Below are 15,134 nucleotides of genomic sequence, written 5' to 3' on the forward strand. Positions count from 1 at the left end.
GGGAGAATAAATTATCTGAAGAGTTGTTTGTTGCCAAAGATTTCTAATAAACCAGAAGTTAGCTAATGGGAGCGGTCTGGGGAAAAGGGCTTATTTTAAGCTATTCGTTGTTTTAGGGATTTCCAGGGAAGTTTGCTAAAATGTTGAAAAGTGGCAGATGTGCTGCCACAGCAGACATTTAAATATCTGTGGGGTGTATGTAACCAGGGAAGCACATCATCAGGCCTTTGGGTCCAGAATGACTGAAGACTTTGCCCCTTGTTGTGGGGTGGCGTGGTGTTGCTGGGGTTGATGCCTTGAGCAACTGCTGCCAGTGCTGTGTTCAGGAGCTGCCTACTCCAGGGGCCACCTGCATCTCCTGGGTTTTGATCCTGGAGGTTGGCTCTAGATTTTGTAGATGATCCTGTATCATAGTGCACAACTTGGGGAAGGGGGCAGTGGCCTAATCCCTTCCTACTACACTTCTTGAAGTCAGGAAGGGGAGCCATGCTGTCTCAAGCACTGTCCCACTGCTCATGTCTGGGACCTGAAGCTTTGGGCTGCAATGCCTACTCCCCTCAAGTCCAGTCCGGGTCTAAGGAGTTGGGAAGCTCAGGGCATAGGGCAAAGAGAAGTTGCGTTTAGGAAGAACTCCACCATGCAAAATAACTCCCTTGCCCTCAGCGGCTCCCCCCCCCCCACCTTCATTGATTTAACCTGGGTTCTTGAAGCACCCAGGTTGCCAGGGCCCTGCTGAGTTGCTGGGGTCAGGACAATGACCCCACGGAGGTCTTAGAGCCAGAACAAGTCTGGATATCAACCAGAGCTCTGAGATGGCTTACAGCTATTGGCTGAAAATAAAAGATATAGAGTGGACCCATTTGCCTGAAGCAGGTGGGATCCCTGGGTAAAACCTTTGAGACCAATTTAGTACTTTGGGATGCAGAAAATGAATGGCACAGTCTTAAGGACCGGTGGGATCATCAGGAACCCTTCATATCTGGGGAAATTGAGGCCAGAGAGGAAACTGGCCTCCCCAAAGGCCCTGCAGCAGAGGGGGAGTAGGACAGTAACTGTGATGGCAGCCGGTTGCTGTATATCCTCCTGCTCTGCACTGAAGAGGCCAACAGGAAGAGGAACTCAGAGGTCCCACACCAGGGCAGAGGGAGGCACCAGAAACCTAGGCAGACACCTGCTGGCAGGCTGATTCTCAGGCTTGGGGAAGTCTTTCAATTTTTACATTTGGGTCCGAGAAGGCTCTGTCATCCTGCCCTGGTAGGCCTCGGTCTCTTTGTAAAGCAGCCCATTACCAACTCCACACCCATATAGGTGCACAGTGGAACCTTGTCATAGGTGGCGGTCCACTCTGGTTACCAGTCGCTGTAGACTCCGGGTGTTTCCTGGATCAGGCTAGGCTTAAATGGCAGTCGTGGAGGAAATCACTGCCCTGAGTCTAAATATCTGCCACTTTCTGGGTGGCTACCTTTTCTCCCCTTCAACATCGAACTAAGATATGGGAGGTAGATAGGGTGGGTAAGGACAGGAGAGAGCCAGGTCAGCTTTGGAATTCGGGCTGGAAACTGAACACTGGGTGAGTTTTAGCGAGTAGTTGGAAAGCAGATAAACCTAGGGCTGCAGCAGATATGGAGTGCAAAGGGTCGCCTGCGCCCCTCACAGTCTTGTGACCCTGGGTTCCGGAGAGGAGGCTTCTTGGAAACCGCAGATGTACGGAGGCAAGAGACCTGTGGGTGCTTCCTGGCCGTAACTGCACTGTGAACACACTCGCCAGGACATAGGGTAGTTTCCGTGGGTCAGAGGGCCAACTTGGGCGATTCGATATCCCTGGAGGAGTCCCGATTAGGACAAGCGATGAGGAAAGGGTGGCGTTTCCTCCCGGACCTTGCACACCGACGGCTAGCTAGGACGAGGGACTAGCCTCCGGTCCCGGCTCAGGAATGAAGTGGGAAGCTGAAGACCCAGAACCAAGGTGTGTGGAGCGGGAAGGGATTAAGGCCTGAATTGTCCTGGTGACTGGGTTGAATTCAGTTGCAGGAAGCGGGCTAACCCCCGACCCGTACACCTGAGCTGCGCGGGGAGGAAGCGCACGGACTGTGGGATTATTTCCTTGGATTTAAACTATTTGATTCGGAGGGTTTGGTGAGGAAAAAGTCACCCTATGCCAACATGGCATTATAGATCTTCCTGTACCGCAGCCCGAAATCACGTAGGTCATTTTTAATGGACTTGTTTTTGGAGTGACGAAGATTTCACAACCCTCCCTCCTCTCAGTTTGAAGCGGGCCAGGCCTAGGGCTTGGGAGGCAAAGCTCACCGTCGGCAGGGCCGCGCGCGGCGCAGGCCCTGGAGAGAGCAACCGAGCGCGCGGGCTGCAGATCCAGCCCCTGCGCTCCAGAGCCCCGGACCCCGACCCCGACCCTGGGACCCTGGAGCGCAGGGCGGCTCTGGGTGCGGCGCGCAGCTCGGTACCAGCGGCCGCTGGGACTCCATCTCGCACTTTCAGGACCTACGTATCCCGTCCTGGGGCCGCGGGGTCTTCAGGGCACGCACAACGCTGGTTCGCAGCTGGCCCGCCAGGCTGGAAGCCGCCTCCCCTCCTTTCCCCCGTCGGCCGCAAGGAGACTTTCTTGGGGAGCGTCTTTACCTACCACCCCCTTCACACCCGATCCCTGGTTAATGTGAACCGGGGTCGCTCGACGGGCGAATTTTCCAGGGACCCCGAAGAGAACAGAAAGATTCCAGGACTGAGAAGAACTCCTGTGCGCTGGAGAAGTCCACAACCCCTGATAATGTACACGGATCCTGGTGTCCAGAGAGGTGCAAACTATGGGTTCTACTGGATCAGCAAGGCGGTACCCAGCCCCAAACTCCTCCAAGCACAAACTGAGAGACCCCTTAGCCCTGGAAGGGAGCTACCAGAGCCCGCCGCTGCGCAGGGACTGCGGTTGGAAACGCTGTTGGGGTGACCGGCTGAGACTCGGCCTCCGCAGCCTGTGCTTGGGTGGAGGAGCAAGAGGATCAAGCCGTTTCTTACTCCCGCCCCCACACACCCTACTAGACTTTGGAGTGGTTTGCTATGAGAATGTGTGACCTTGCATCCTCAGATCTGGCCCTCCAAGGGCAAGAGGTCGAGCTCCCCCAGAGACACACCCTCACACCCCTCCCCCCAGGGAAGTGGTAATTGGAGGAGGGGAGGCTGAGGCCGCAAAGGAGTGGGCTAGACAAAGGCGATGGCAGTAGCCACAAACAGCGAGGCCTCACTCTAGCCGGGCTCAGTGAATCCCCAAACAATCCTATTTTAGAGGCAAGAAATAAAGGTTAGAGGTCGGGGCTTTGACTGGAGATCAGACCCTGCGGCCTGGCCAAGTTGGCTTCTTAAACCACAGAAGGCGAATCCCAGGAGGTGAGACGCTGGGACTTCCTCAACTGTCCTAGATTTTTATACCCTTATCCAATGTTCCTGTGGAGGTTGGAGGCAGGGACAGCCGCCTCCCTGTTCTTAGCCCCATTCAGTTTTCACAGGAGTCCTGGGGAAGTCTTCCTGGCACTGCTTTTTTAGATATCCAAGGTTGTCCCGTAGGGAGGTGAGAGAATGGTGGTCTGACTCTAGTGTTCTTACCTAAGTCCAGGCCCTAACTCTCTGCATCCAGACCCACAGGCATCCTTCTGGCTAGTCCAGAGGAAGGAGGATGTCCTCTCATCTGAGCAAAGCAGATGAAAACCTCACAGCGGGAAAGCAATCTCCCTTTCTCTCCAAATCATATTCTTTTTGTAGCCCCATGTTTATGGTCTGTGACCTGCATTCAGAGATACCCCCAGAGCCTGACTGAAGCCCCACAGGACAGTTGCTCATGAGCTGTTTGCTGACTAATCAGAGAAGAGGAACCATATTTAGGTGGCTTCTGTAGACATCAAGTCTGTGGGGGTTAAACAGGACAGGCAGCAGGTGAAAACAGACCCTGTACCCATAAACCCCGGGAGCAAACAGGAAAGGCGGTACCTAAAGGCTAACTGGCAGAAGTGGGGCATGTGGGCTTGATTCCCTTTTGCCCTGACCTAGCAGCCCCAGTTTCTCCCTGTGGGCTCCCTATAGCCTGGCCATCCTTAAATGCCAGTGGCCAGAGGTCCCCAGCTTGTCCTGTGGAGGCAGGCAGGATTGGGGAAATCCAACCTGGGGGCTGAGAAACAACAGGTCTCAGCTCTGAAAGCAGTCAATACCACCAACAGCTCACTAACTTCTAACCCTGAAGGAGCTTAGCCCAGACTTCAACTCTACCCCACCCCCACTTTTCAAATAAATAAACCAATCCCTTTCCTGGGTCCAGGTAAGGGCCACATTCCTAAAGCTTCACTTTTTCAGGAGTGTATGTGGCTTTCTATTACCAAGAGGATGCTTTTCATTACAAACCTTACTTTATTCAGTTTCTGCTTCAGCCCAAAGTATATTTTTATGGGCTGAGGGAAAAAAGAACTCACCACAGCGGTTCCTAATGGAAGAGCTGGCAGAGCCACTGCCTTAGAGTGAGGTGGTCCCTAGGTGAGGAGTGCTTGGGGGAACCATTTGGTGATGCCTAGCTATCTCCAGCCGGGATCCTAAAGGGCAGTCGAAATCTCCATCAGCACAACAGAGGCATGGGAACTTGCAGGAAAAAATTCTAGTGATATAGGAGAATAAGATCTCTCAGATATCTGAATATTTGAATAATGTGAAAAAAATCTATAACTAGTTAGCACATGCTTCATGGAGAGCCAGAACCTTCAGCAGGCTTTGAAACACTTGTGCCAGTGGAGCCAGGTCTGGAGGCCATTCCCACAGACCAAGAGTTTACTCCAAGTCTTTGGACCACTGACCCTGCAAGAAGCGAAAGGCCAGGAGGCCCTGCTCACCTTGGGCACTGTGTTGGGGCCAAGGCTGCTTCAGCTCCAGGGACCTGGACGGACTCTGAGCCAGGGGAGAGGAGGACAGTTACAAGGCACATTTGTTCGTTTTTGGAAATCGGATTTCCTAGGTTCTTATTAAATTCTTTATTCATCCACGTCCCACTGGTTTTAAATCTTGGTTCTTTCTATTGCCCCTACCAGGCTTCCTGCCTGGTGTGGGGCAGGAAAAGCCTGAGAGTGAGGGCAAGTGGTGCCCTGGTAGGATCAGGATGCTTGGGGGTGGGAGCAGTCTCCTGGGGTTAGAGAGCTACCTGCGCTCACCCAGTGGTGGGTTAGGGGCCAAGAATAAAAAGCTGCAAGCCTGTTATATTTGGGGAGGAGGAATGTCAGGATAAGTGGAAGTTGACCACTTCCTTATTAGACCGGGATAAACTCTGATTCTTAGAGTCCAGGAGGAGAAATGAAAGGTCATCCCTTTTCTAGTTGCCGAACTGTTTCCAAGAAGGATCTACAAAGCCACAGTCCTGGGCCTCGAGGTGCGTTTTCAGCCTCCTGGGTGGAGGCCTCTAGAAGCCACGATGCCCCGGACTCCCACAGGGTCAGAGAGGAGACCCACGGTGCCACTGCAGCGACTCTCCGGGAATTCATGCCAGGCTCCCGGTTTAGAGAGGACTTGCCGCCTAGGGAATCACACTGGATTCACCGCAGCTGACCAGGTTTTCAGCCCAGGGCTTCTCGCCTAGTTCAGCCCACTCTTGACCTAGAGTCGGGCACTCAAGGGCTCGATCTGGGTCCGGCCCACGGTTTCCGGGAGGACGCGTAAACCCTGAAGGTGTCGGATCCGAAATAGGAGCTCCCGGAGTAGGGAGAAAGCCCGAGGGCGTATTCTCTAAGAGGGAGGTTAAGGAGGCTAGGGCGCAAGTGGAGGTGGCGGTCACCGGCCTCGGTCTCCTGGTGCAGAGGCCGAGGTGCTAACCGGAGGGTCCCCAGGCAAGGCCCCTAAAAGAAGGATCCTGGGGAAATTTAAAGGTTCTTCTATCCCTCCTTGCGCCGCCTCCTCAGGAGCTTTCTGGCTTCGTCTGGAGTTGGTAGAGGCAAGCCTGGAGTCTCCCAGTCACAGCGGCTGGCCCGAGCGCGCAGGGAAAGAGGACTCGGATGCGCAGGGCCCCCATTTCCCCTGACGCATTTTCTGTACCACTGGTGGCCGTCGGGGAGGTGGTGGGGAAGAGCAGGAGGTTCTGGGGATGAGGCGGTTAAAAAGCACAGGGACTGGGGGGCTCCGGATTGTGCGAGAACCGCCCCCTCTCCTTTACCTTCAAGCCTACCCTGGGCTCTCCCGGCTCTGGGCCCGTCCCGCGCCCGCCGCTGGCGGATATGGAGCGTGTTCCCCCGGAAACCCCCAGGTAAACCTTCCTGGGCACGAAGCTCTGGGTTTGGAAGGGGACAGCTCTTCCCGGAAGCCAGTGAGAGCCGAGGAGACTATGGGATAACGTGGAAGGGAGGGAAATTTTCTCCCTCCCTCCCTCCCTCCCTCCCTCCCTTCCTTCCTTCCTTCCTTCCTTCCTTCCTTCCTTCCTTCCTTCCTTCCTTTTCTAATATGGGAAAAGCTGCCCCTGGAGGGCGGGGCCTTTCCATCTGAGGCTCTCTGTCTTTGGGAAAAAGCAGAATTGCGGGCGACACCTGGGAAGGGAGGAAGAGAAGGTCCTTAGGGAATATTTACAGGTCAAATCGATATCCCCGTTCGGCTACGAGGATGGCCAATTTCAAAGCAGATTAGATTACTTTGTGGCATTTCAAATAAAACGGCAATTTCAGAGCCTTGAGCACGTGGGCGACCCGCGGGAGCCGTCCGCCTTCTTGGCTCAGTGAGCGCAGGGGCACTCTGCTGGAGCCCTCGAAGGGAATTCCTCCTCAGGTCTTTTTCTTTTAAACCAAGGGCAAAGGGGCGGCTGCGAGGGCACAGGCTGCAGCATGCTGGGCAGAGGAGAGCAGGGGCACGCTCCAGCCTCGAGGAGCTCAGGGAGCGCAGGCTCTGAGCGCTCTGCGTGGCGCCACCGCCTCTTGCTGAACGCGGCCGTTTACTGGTTGTTTCATTTCCTTGTCCAGGTTTAGGAGATGCTTGGGGACAGCCGAGTCGCACCGGGCCCCTGGACAGTGTCGCGAAGGAGCTGGGATCGCACTTGCTGCAGGTAGAACCACCGCGCCGGGGGAGGAGCGCCGCCGCCGCCAGTCGCCCTGGCAGATGTCCGGGCGGGGGCTCCCTTCCGACCCTGCCACCCGAGTCTCGAGGTGCGCGGCACAAATCCACAGGCCGCCCCCAAGCTGAAGAAGTCCCAGGGGCGGGGGTGGCTCCCGCCCGGGAGGGTCAAAACCCAAGCGTGGATGCTTAGCCTGTCCGGTACAACCTCAGCCCCAGCCCCAGCCTGCATCCCTCTCCCTCCTAGCGCCCCAGGAGTTTCTAGCTCACCCAGACCTAGGCGGAAAGGCGCCCCTGAACGTGGTTAAATCATTTCAACCTTACTTCGGTTTGTCCCAGACACCGGGCCAGGCTCTGGAGCCAGAGAAGCACCGATCAGGAAGCATTGAGCCACAATGTGGCAGCGTTTAGTGAGTGTGTAGCTGCCAGGACCTCAGCTTTCTATCCCTGCAATATAGAAGCGCTGATAGGCACCCCTGCGGTGAATTTGGGATGGGTAACCTGGGCACCAGCGTCCACTTCCAAGTCAGCATCTGGCGCTAGCAGAGGACAGCAATGTCCTTTACAGAGCCTCATCAACGGCCTGATTCATTCACCACCACCACCACCCCGCCCCCCATAGAAGAATGCTTACCCAGACCTATTTTGCATTTCCTCTATTTTGTGTTTCCATTAAAAGCGGAGGGCGGGAGGGTAGGATGTTGGCTGCAGGGCTTTGTGACTTAGATCTGCGAGTCGGCCACTGAGCTCTGCATTTTGAAAAACCAGATCTTTTCAAAACTTTTGCCCCAAATGCCTGGGGATGATTTGTTTTTGAAAATACTTGTGCTAGGGAGAAGGGAATGGGGGAATATTTGAAACCCGGAACTTTCACAACTAGAGAGAACTGCGGTGGCATAGCAGCCGGCCAGGTAACGCTCTCTGGGAGCCTGGCCCACACGCCCTCGGCTCGCCGGCTGCCCTCCCTTCCAGCTTTGCGCTGGATGTTTTCCGTGTTTCATACTGTTCACATTATAAGTGACACTAATATCAGGGACAACTAAGTGCTTGCAGGGGAACTTCAGAGAAAGTCTGGTGGGCAAAGTCAACACTTCCAGAGGTCTTACATTTAATTAATTCCTGAGTGGTGTGTGGATGGCTGTCTTTGCAGTTATTATACATGTAAGTGAATTAGGTAATTGAAGCTAGGAAAGCACACTCCATGTTTTCCATTAAGTTTAAGCTACTGCTGGCAACGTTTAGAATTTAATTATGATAATTTCTTCACTTTTATTTGTTTTCCTAGATGTTGCAAGAGATCTGTTTTGTTAAATGTATCTCTAATGGTTTTAGAGTTTAGCAACTATGCAAAATACACCAAAGTGTCTGTAACTTTAGAAATTGCTTTATAGTTTATATTTCTGAAATGTCCCAGATTCTGTTAGGAAAATGTGTTGTAGCTGAGTTAGAAACCTGAAAGTAAGACATAATCAAGTTGCTGGTCTCAACCTAGCACAGGGAAAGGTAGTGATAATTTAGTTAGCAAAGAATTTTTGCAGCAAACGGTATTTGAGACAGCAGAATGTAAGGATATCTTTCAAGTTTCATTTCTGCTACATTCTTTATAGCCCACCTCCAACGGGGGGGGGGGGGGTAGAAAACCCAAAGGTAATCTGGTTTCAATTACATGCTGTAAAAATAGAATTTGTGGCCAGAAATTAATTTGGAATATTTTTTTTATGGGAGTTTCACTGCGGATTGTATGGGTCTTTCACAAACTTTATTGCTTTTCTTTGGTTCTGGATCTAAAATATGAATGAGTAAATAAAGTACAGTTTCCTTTTTCAAAAATTTAGTCTTTGACACAGAAAAATAATCATTACCTTTTTATTTGTCTTAATTATCTTTTATAGTTTTATCTTATTTTTAGAGGGCTTAGGTAAAAATCAGAATTTAATTTGGGTAGTTTTAATTTTTTTGGAAGATACTTTTTCTCCTTGAATTTGGCAAAAGTTATTCAATCTCTTACAAAGTTGAAATAGTTAATTCTATAGACTTTGTCTGGTAAAATAATCGGGTATTTTGTTTTATTTTCTGGGGAGTGGCAGTGGTCGGAATTTATTATTCAAATGGTACTTATGGGTAACTAGAATATTGTGGCAAATAAAGAGTATGTCCTAGTGGTATAAATGACTGCCAATTATGACTTAAATGGTCTATATAGTAGTGGATGTTCCCCTAAGTACCATAGAACTCCAGATTTGTGCTAAGTGCTAAAATAACTCCAAACAATAAAGCTACTACATTTAAACTGAGCATGATAGGAATTCTCAAATGTTTCACATGAATTTTGTGATGTGGATGTAAGGTAGTTTTTAAAGTGCTTTAAAAGCATTTCAGAGCCTGGCTTGGGAAATAAACCTTGAGTGTTGTCACCTGTGGTCCTCATGGCCCTGCCTTCTTTTTTGAATTTAACAAATATTCGTTGATTTTTTTTCCCCCAGTGCTGGGCTCATGGATGCTGGCGAACACTTCACCACTGAGCTTTTTACCTTCCTCCCACTTCACCTCCAGCCCAGTGACAGCAAAATTTCTAGATTTAATGCTGGTGTAGAACTAACATCTCTTACCCTGGTACGTTTTCTTTTTCAGACTTTGGATGGATTTGTTTTTGTGGTAGCATCTGATGGCAAAATCATGTATATATCCGAGACGGCTTCTGTACATTTAGGTTTGTCCCAGGTAGGTATGGCCTAATTTTATGTACAATCAAAATATTCGATTAAATGGTAGCAGATTGTGAACAGCTTTGCCTAGCCTGAAAATGAGTCTGCATTTGTGTATGAACATTATTCATAACTGCAAAATACCCCCACCCCCACCCAGTGCTGGGGATTGAACAAGCTCTACCACTGAGCTCTACCCCCAGCCCCAAATTTCTCTTAATAGGATGCCCATGCAGTTTTCTTCTTTTTCCTCCTCCTCCTCCTCCTCCTTCTTCTTTTTTTTTTTTTTTTTTTTTTTTTTTTTTTTGCATTTTTACCTTTTTCCTTTCTTTTTCCTTTGGGGCTTGTGACCAGTATGTCTTCACTGTGGCCAGCCCTGTTCTGAGTCTGTCCTATGTATGCCCTGCCCTATCTGCTCACCTAGTGATGTTAGATGGTACAGAAAAGAGCTTCCCCAGGGGACCTCCAGTCAGTCCACACATGCCAGGCTGCACATGGTATTGTGTGTTGCTGTGAGGTGAGAGGAAGCTGCTGTAGAACATGGATTTTATGCGGCATGTGCTTTGGGGAGACAGAAAGGGAAGGGGTAGATTTATGAGTGTTCACGTGGAATTCAAGGTCATTTTTCCTGAGTTTTTCCAGTTCAGTGGTTGTTTCAGTAAAGCATTTTATATGCTTGTGATAGAAACTCATAAAATTCAGTTTACTACTGTTTTGCACTGCAAGGTCCTGGTTTCTTTAGAACATTTAAATATTACCCATTTTTCTGGAAAAGTGAAACCATCTTCTGAAAAGGGGGTTCCTCCCTTAGAAGGAAGAGATGACCTCAGCTTGTGGACCCCCAGCCAGATGAGGGTTGGGTGGAGGGTCCGGCCTGTGGATGGCCCCGACAGGGAGAAGCAGACTGGATTTCCCTTTCACATCTCTGATTTAACAAGCGTGGAGCAGAGAAATAAAAGTCACATTTTTTTATACATGCCAGGACTAAACGTTCCTTTATATTGTGAGCTCTCAGTGTGACTTTTCATCACAAGTGAGGACATACTACAATGAACGACAGAGACAGAACAAGGGCTCCCGAAAGGCGTGTGAGTGACCTGTTCTGTCCATCCTCCTCCCACAGTTAAGCCCAAATGGAACATGCCTATTAATGTTACTTGAGTTTTTCTCATTGAAAAACAAAATTACCAAATTTGGGAACCTGAGTTTGGTGTATTCCTTTTCTTTTTCTGCCAGTACATTAAAAAAAAAACCAAAACAACTTGTCATTGTTTTACAGCCATCTCTTCCAATGTATGCACATCCTTCTCCACATCCAAGTGGGCTTATGTGTTTCCTATGCAAAGTCTGTTAAAGGAAATTGCATATTAAAATTGTTTAGAAGGTTGTTTCTTACTCTCTCTTCTCTTATGGGACCTGCTATCCCAAATAGTTTATCAAAGCTTGATTCTTTTTTTTAATGTTTATTTTTTAGTTATAGGTGGCACAATATTTTTATTTTATTTTTACGTGGTGCTGAGGATTGAACCCAGTGCCTCACATATACTAGGCTAGCACACAACCCCAACCTCCAAAGCTTGACTCTTGCATCTATGTGAACCGAGGGATAAATATGTGTACAGACTGAGAAATGTTTTGAGAAGATTAGATTTACTATTTCTATGGGATTGGAGGTTGTAGCAGCTTAGTGGTAGAATGTGCTTAGCTGAATAAGTCCTGCCCACCCCTCATCCCCAATCCTCCACAAATAAATGGAAAGGAAAGAAAAAAAGAAATTTATTACTTTACATTTTTTAGAATTAATCAGAATTATTTACTTGCACCTAGACTGGTTTCTACTTCTGACCTAATCTGTGGATTATTTACCTTTTAAAATTATAATTTACTTTTAATAGTCTTACAATATTATCACAAATAAGATAAAACATTTCATATACTTTTAAGATGATTTGTCAAAAAATTTTTGATCAGGGGCTCACACTGGCATTAAAGTGTTTTTGTAGCTGTAGACGGAGGCTAACACAACCTCATCGAGGAATCAGAAAAAAACCAGTTGCCCTGCATGATCAACTTGACTTATTTTTTTTTACAATTGTCTTCTCTACAGGGAACAAAGAAGCTAAAGGAATCTACAACTTTCTTAGAAAATGGTAGTACTGGCCCTTCCCCCCTTTTAAAACAAGGATACAAAGTTGTATTTCTGCATATGATCACAGAAATCAATTTGACCACTATTTTTTAGTATTAAATTTATATCTGAGATCCCTAGCAGTCAAAACAAAATGGGAAATAAATTCAACTATCCAGGAATTTAATGTCCTGGGGTTATATTTTAAATAATATGGTAATGCCTGCTGTCTCTCTTTCAGATCATGCTGGGAAACAGATCAGAATAACTATTTTGTGTGATTTGTGAAGTATAGGGAGCTATACAAAAGCCAGACAGCCTCACTTTCATTAAACACAGTTTGCAACTAGAGTCCTTTGGTAGGCATCTCTTAGGGTTGCTCGGTCACTTGGAATATGTGGGCACATCTTTAGGTACTGCGCACAACTTAAGCAATCTGTCACTCAGGCAGCTCAGCCTACCAGTCTACCTTGCACCCCACATAGACTCTTTTTATGTGGGAAAAAGATTCTGTTGATTATGAACACAATAATTAAGAATGACCAACACATTGGAAAGGTAGTGACTAAGCCTTCTGTCAAAATTAACTCCACATGAGGAAATGGAGGCAGCATAAAAGTATGATGTTTCCTTTTCATCATATGCAAAAATACAACTTTGTATCGTTGTTTTAAAAGGGAAGAAAGTCCAGGTATGACCATTTTCTAAGCAAGTTGTAGAGATTCCTTTAGTTTTTTTGTTGCCTATGAAAGGACAATTGTAAAAAAGATAAGTCAAGTTGATCATGTAGGGCAACTGATTTTTTTCTGATTTCTCGGTGGAGTTGTGTTAGCCTCTGTCTGCAGCTACAAAAACACTTTAATGCCAGTGTGAGCCCCTGGTCAGTGGCTGGGGAGTGTTCCACAGTGAACTGTTTAAATAAGCAACAACAAACTTTTCTCTTAGATCTGCCTTCTGTTCATGATTAACTCCACAGAAGGAAATCTAGGTAGAATTGCAATGTGTATTTTTTTCTGTCTTCTTTACTTAAACAGTAAAATAAAGTATTGAATAGGATGTCAAATACCCAACTACTCTTTTAAAAAATGTTTTGCATGGGCTGGGGATGTGGCTCAAGCAGTAGCGCGCTCGCCTGGCATGCGTGCGGCCCGGGTTCGATCCTCAGCCCACATACCAACAAAGATGTTGTGTCCGCCGAGAACTAAAAATAAATAAATAAATATTAAATATTCTCTCTCTCTCTCTCTCTCTCTCTCTCTTAAAAAAAAAAACTTACACCCTTTAGATTATTTTCATTATTAGCAAAGAATTGGACAAATATAACAAACCAAAAACCTTAATAAAATAGGCTTACGGACTGGGGATAGAACTCAGTAGTAGAGTTCTTGCCTAACGTGCGCCAGGCCCTGGGTTCAATCCCCAGCATGCACACAAAAATATTAGTAAAATTTTACCCAGTAGACAAAGTAATGCTTTAAAAGGTTTTCTGGTGAATAGCAATTGTAGTAATAGCTTATATTTACATGGTGCTCGTCTGTGTTCCTAGAACTTTCAATTACTCTCAGTGACATTATCTCATTAAGTGAGGTTCATGTTAAGTCAAGGTTACACTCCTTGGTAGAGGGTCACAGGAACATACCTTCCCCCATCAGTTCTGCCATAATCATGTGAAAATTCACAGCAGAAGGGAATTGTTCTGTTTTGTCCTGCTTTTGATCTGTACTATCTAAATACCTGAATTATACATTTGAGGATGTAAAAATGATTCTTTATATTCTTCAAACCCAAAGCCTTTTTTTTTTTCCTTTTAAATGCTGGAGATGGAACCAGAGTCTCTTCCATACTAGGCAAGTGCTCTACCACTAAGCTATACCCCCAGACCATGTTTATTTTATTTTGAGGCAAGTATTGCTTAGTTGCTCAGTCTGCCCTCGAACTTACCTCATTCTCCCAAGTAGCTGGGATTGTAGGCATGTGCCGCTGCACCAGGCTTAAAAAGGATTCGTTAAACTTTTTTAATACCAGTATTGGAATTTTAAAAAATCTACATCTTATGACAGAGTGTATTTTTTTTTTAAATCTTAAGCTAGTAAACAAGAGGTCATTGTTATTAAACTGTGGTATTAAAAACGGCAGAGATAAGCAGAAAGTACAGTTAGTTTGTCCACCTAGTCCAGAGGCCGAGCATTAGAAAACAGATGCATCCAACCTGGGGATTCTGTCAGGTTTGCAGGCACAAAAACATACAGACATATTTTAATATGTTGGAAAAAGTAGTGCCGGGAAGCACTCTTATCCATAACATTCACTGAACATTTACCAACGGATTTGATTCCTTTTTTGTTCTTATTATTGTAATTATTTTACTTATATTTAAGCAAAAACAATCCCTGTATAGCTGCTATATATAGTTTTAAATATCCTTGTGGTTCAGATTTCCTTACCAAAGTTCCATGTTATATAACATTGAGGTTACTAGTATACATTTTCATATAAAATAGCTGTTTATGAGACACATAAAGAAAAATGTAATATTTGAGATTGATACCAGAAACACAATCATACAAACAGCAACCGTGTAGGTTAGAGGCACAAGACCAAATTCTTTCACTTTTGAAATAAAGAGAAAGGACGATGTTTTATGTTTGTTGACATAACGTGAACCCTGAAACCCAAACCATCTTATTTTTAAATGCTCAATTTACCATACTCAGCAAAACACCCAAAACAGAGTAATGTGCATTTCCCCAGTGCCGAGTGACTCTGCCCTTCCCCACAGAATATACCCTTTTAGTGTTGTATTTATCATAGGCAGTTTTCTTGGCAGGAGGAAAAGCTATTCAGCAAAACATAAAAAAGCTCTTAGTAGAAAAGTCATTCATTTTGTAGTTAGCAGGGTTCTACAAATAATAAGGGATCACATCGAAGTTCTGTTTTAATAAGTCTGATGTACGAGTCCAGGGAGTTTTATGGCAACAACTCTCTCTCCTTCTCTAGACAGACACACACACACACACACACACACACACACACATTTTTTTTTTCCTGCAAGGTAGTCACATTTCTTCCGGCATTGAAAAGCATGAATAGATAAATAAATACAGGAAACACATGTCAACCATAATTTTGAGTTAAGGTCAGCACTGCTTTATCATTCCAGAATTTGTTCTGTAAAAACATTTCCTTTATTTGAAGGCTGTTTTACTTCCTGTCCGTTTTATAATGGA

At 46.7% G+C, this 15,134-nt stretch overlaps 1 protein-coding gene across 6 annotated transcripts in view; it reads left to right on the forward strand.

Annotated features, from left to right (window-relative positions):
- SIM2 (SIM bHLH transcription factor 2) overlaps nt 1–15,134 on the forward strand; it is a 51,516-nt gene that overhangs the window by 2,656 nt on the left and 33,726 nt on the right. For 4 of the 6 annotated variants that reach the window (XM_081300662.1, XM_081300663.1, XM_081300664.1 and 1 more), the window contains 2 exons: nt 6,984–7,066; nt 9,706–9,795. In XM_081300662.1, coding sequence (XP_081156788.1) covers nt 6,984–7,066; nt 9,706–9,795 — 173 coding nt within the window. Of the gene's footprint in view, nt 1–6,983; nt 7,167–9,705; nt 9,796–15,134 lie in introns of those variants that run through there. The other 2 variants (XM_081300666.1, XM_081300667.1) reach the window with 2 other exon arrangements.

This window comes from Spermophilus citellus, assembly GCF_964194105.1.
Source record: "Spermophilus citellus genome assembly, chromosome: 7".
Taxonomy (NCBI): domain Eukaryota; kingdom Metazoa; phylum Chordata; class Mammalia; order Rodentia; family Sciuridae; genus Spermophilus; species Spermophilus citellus.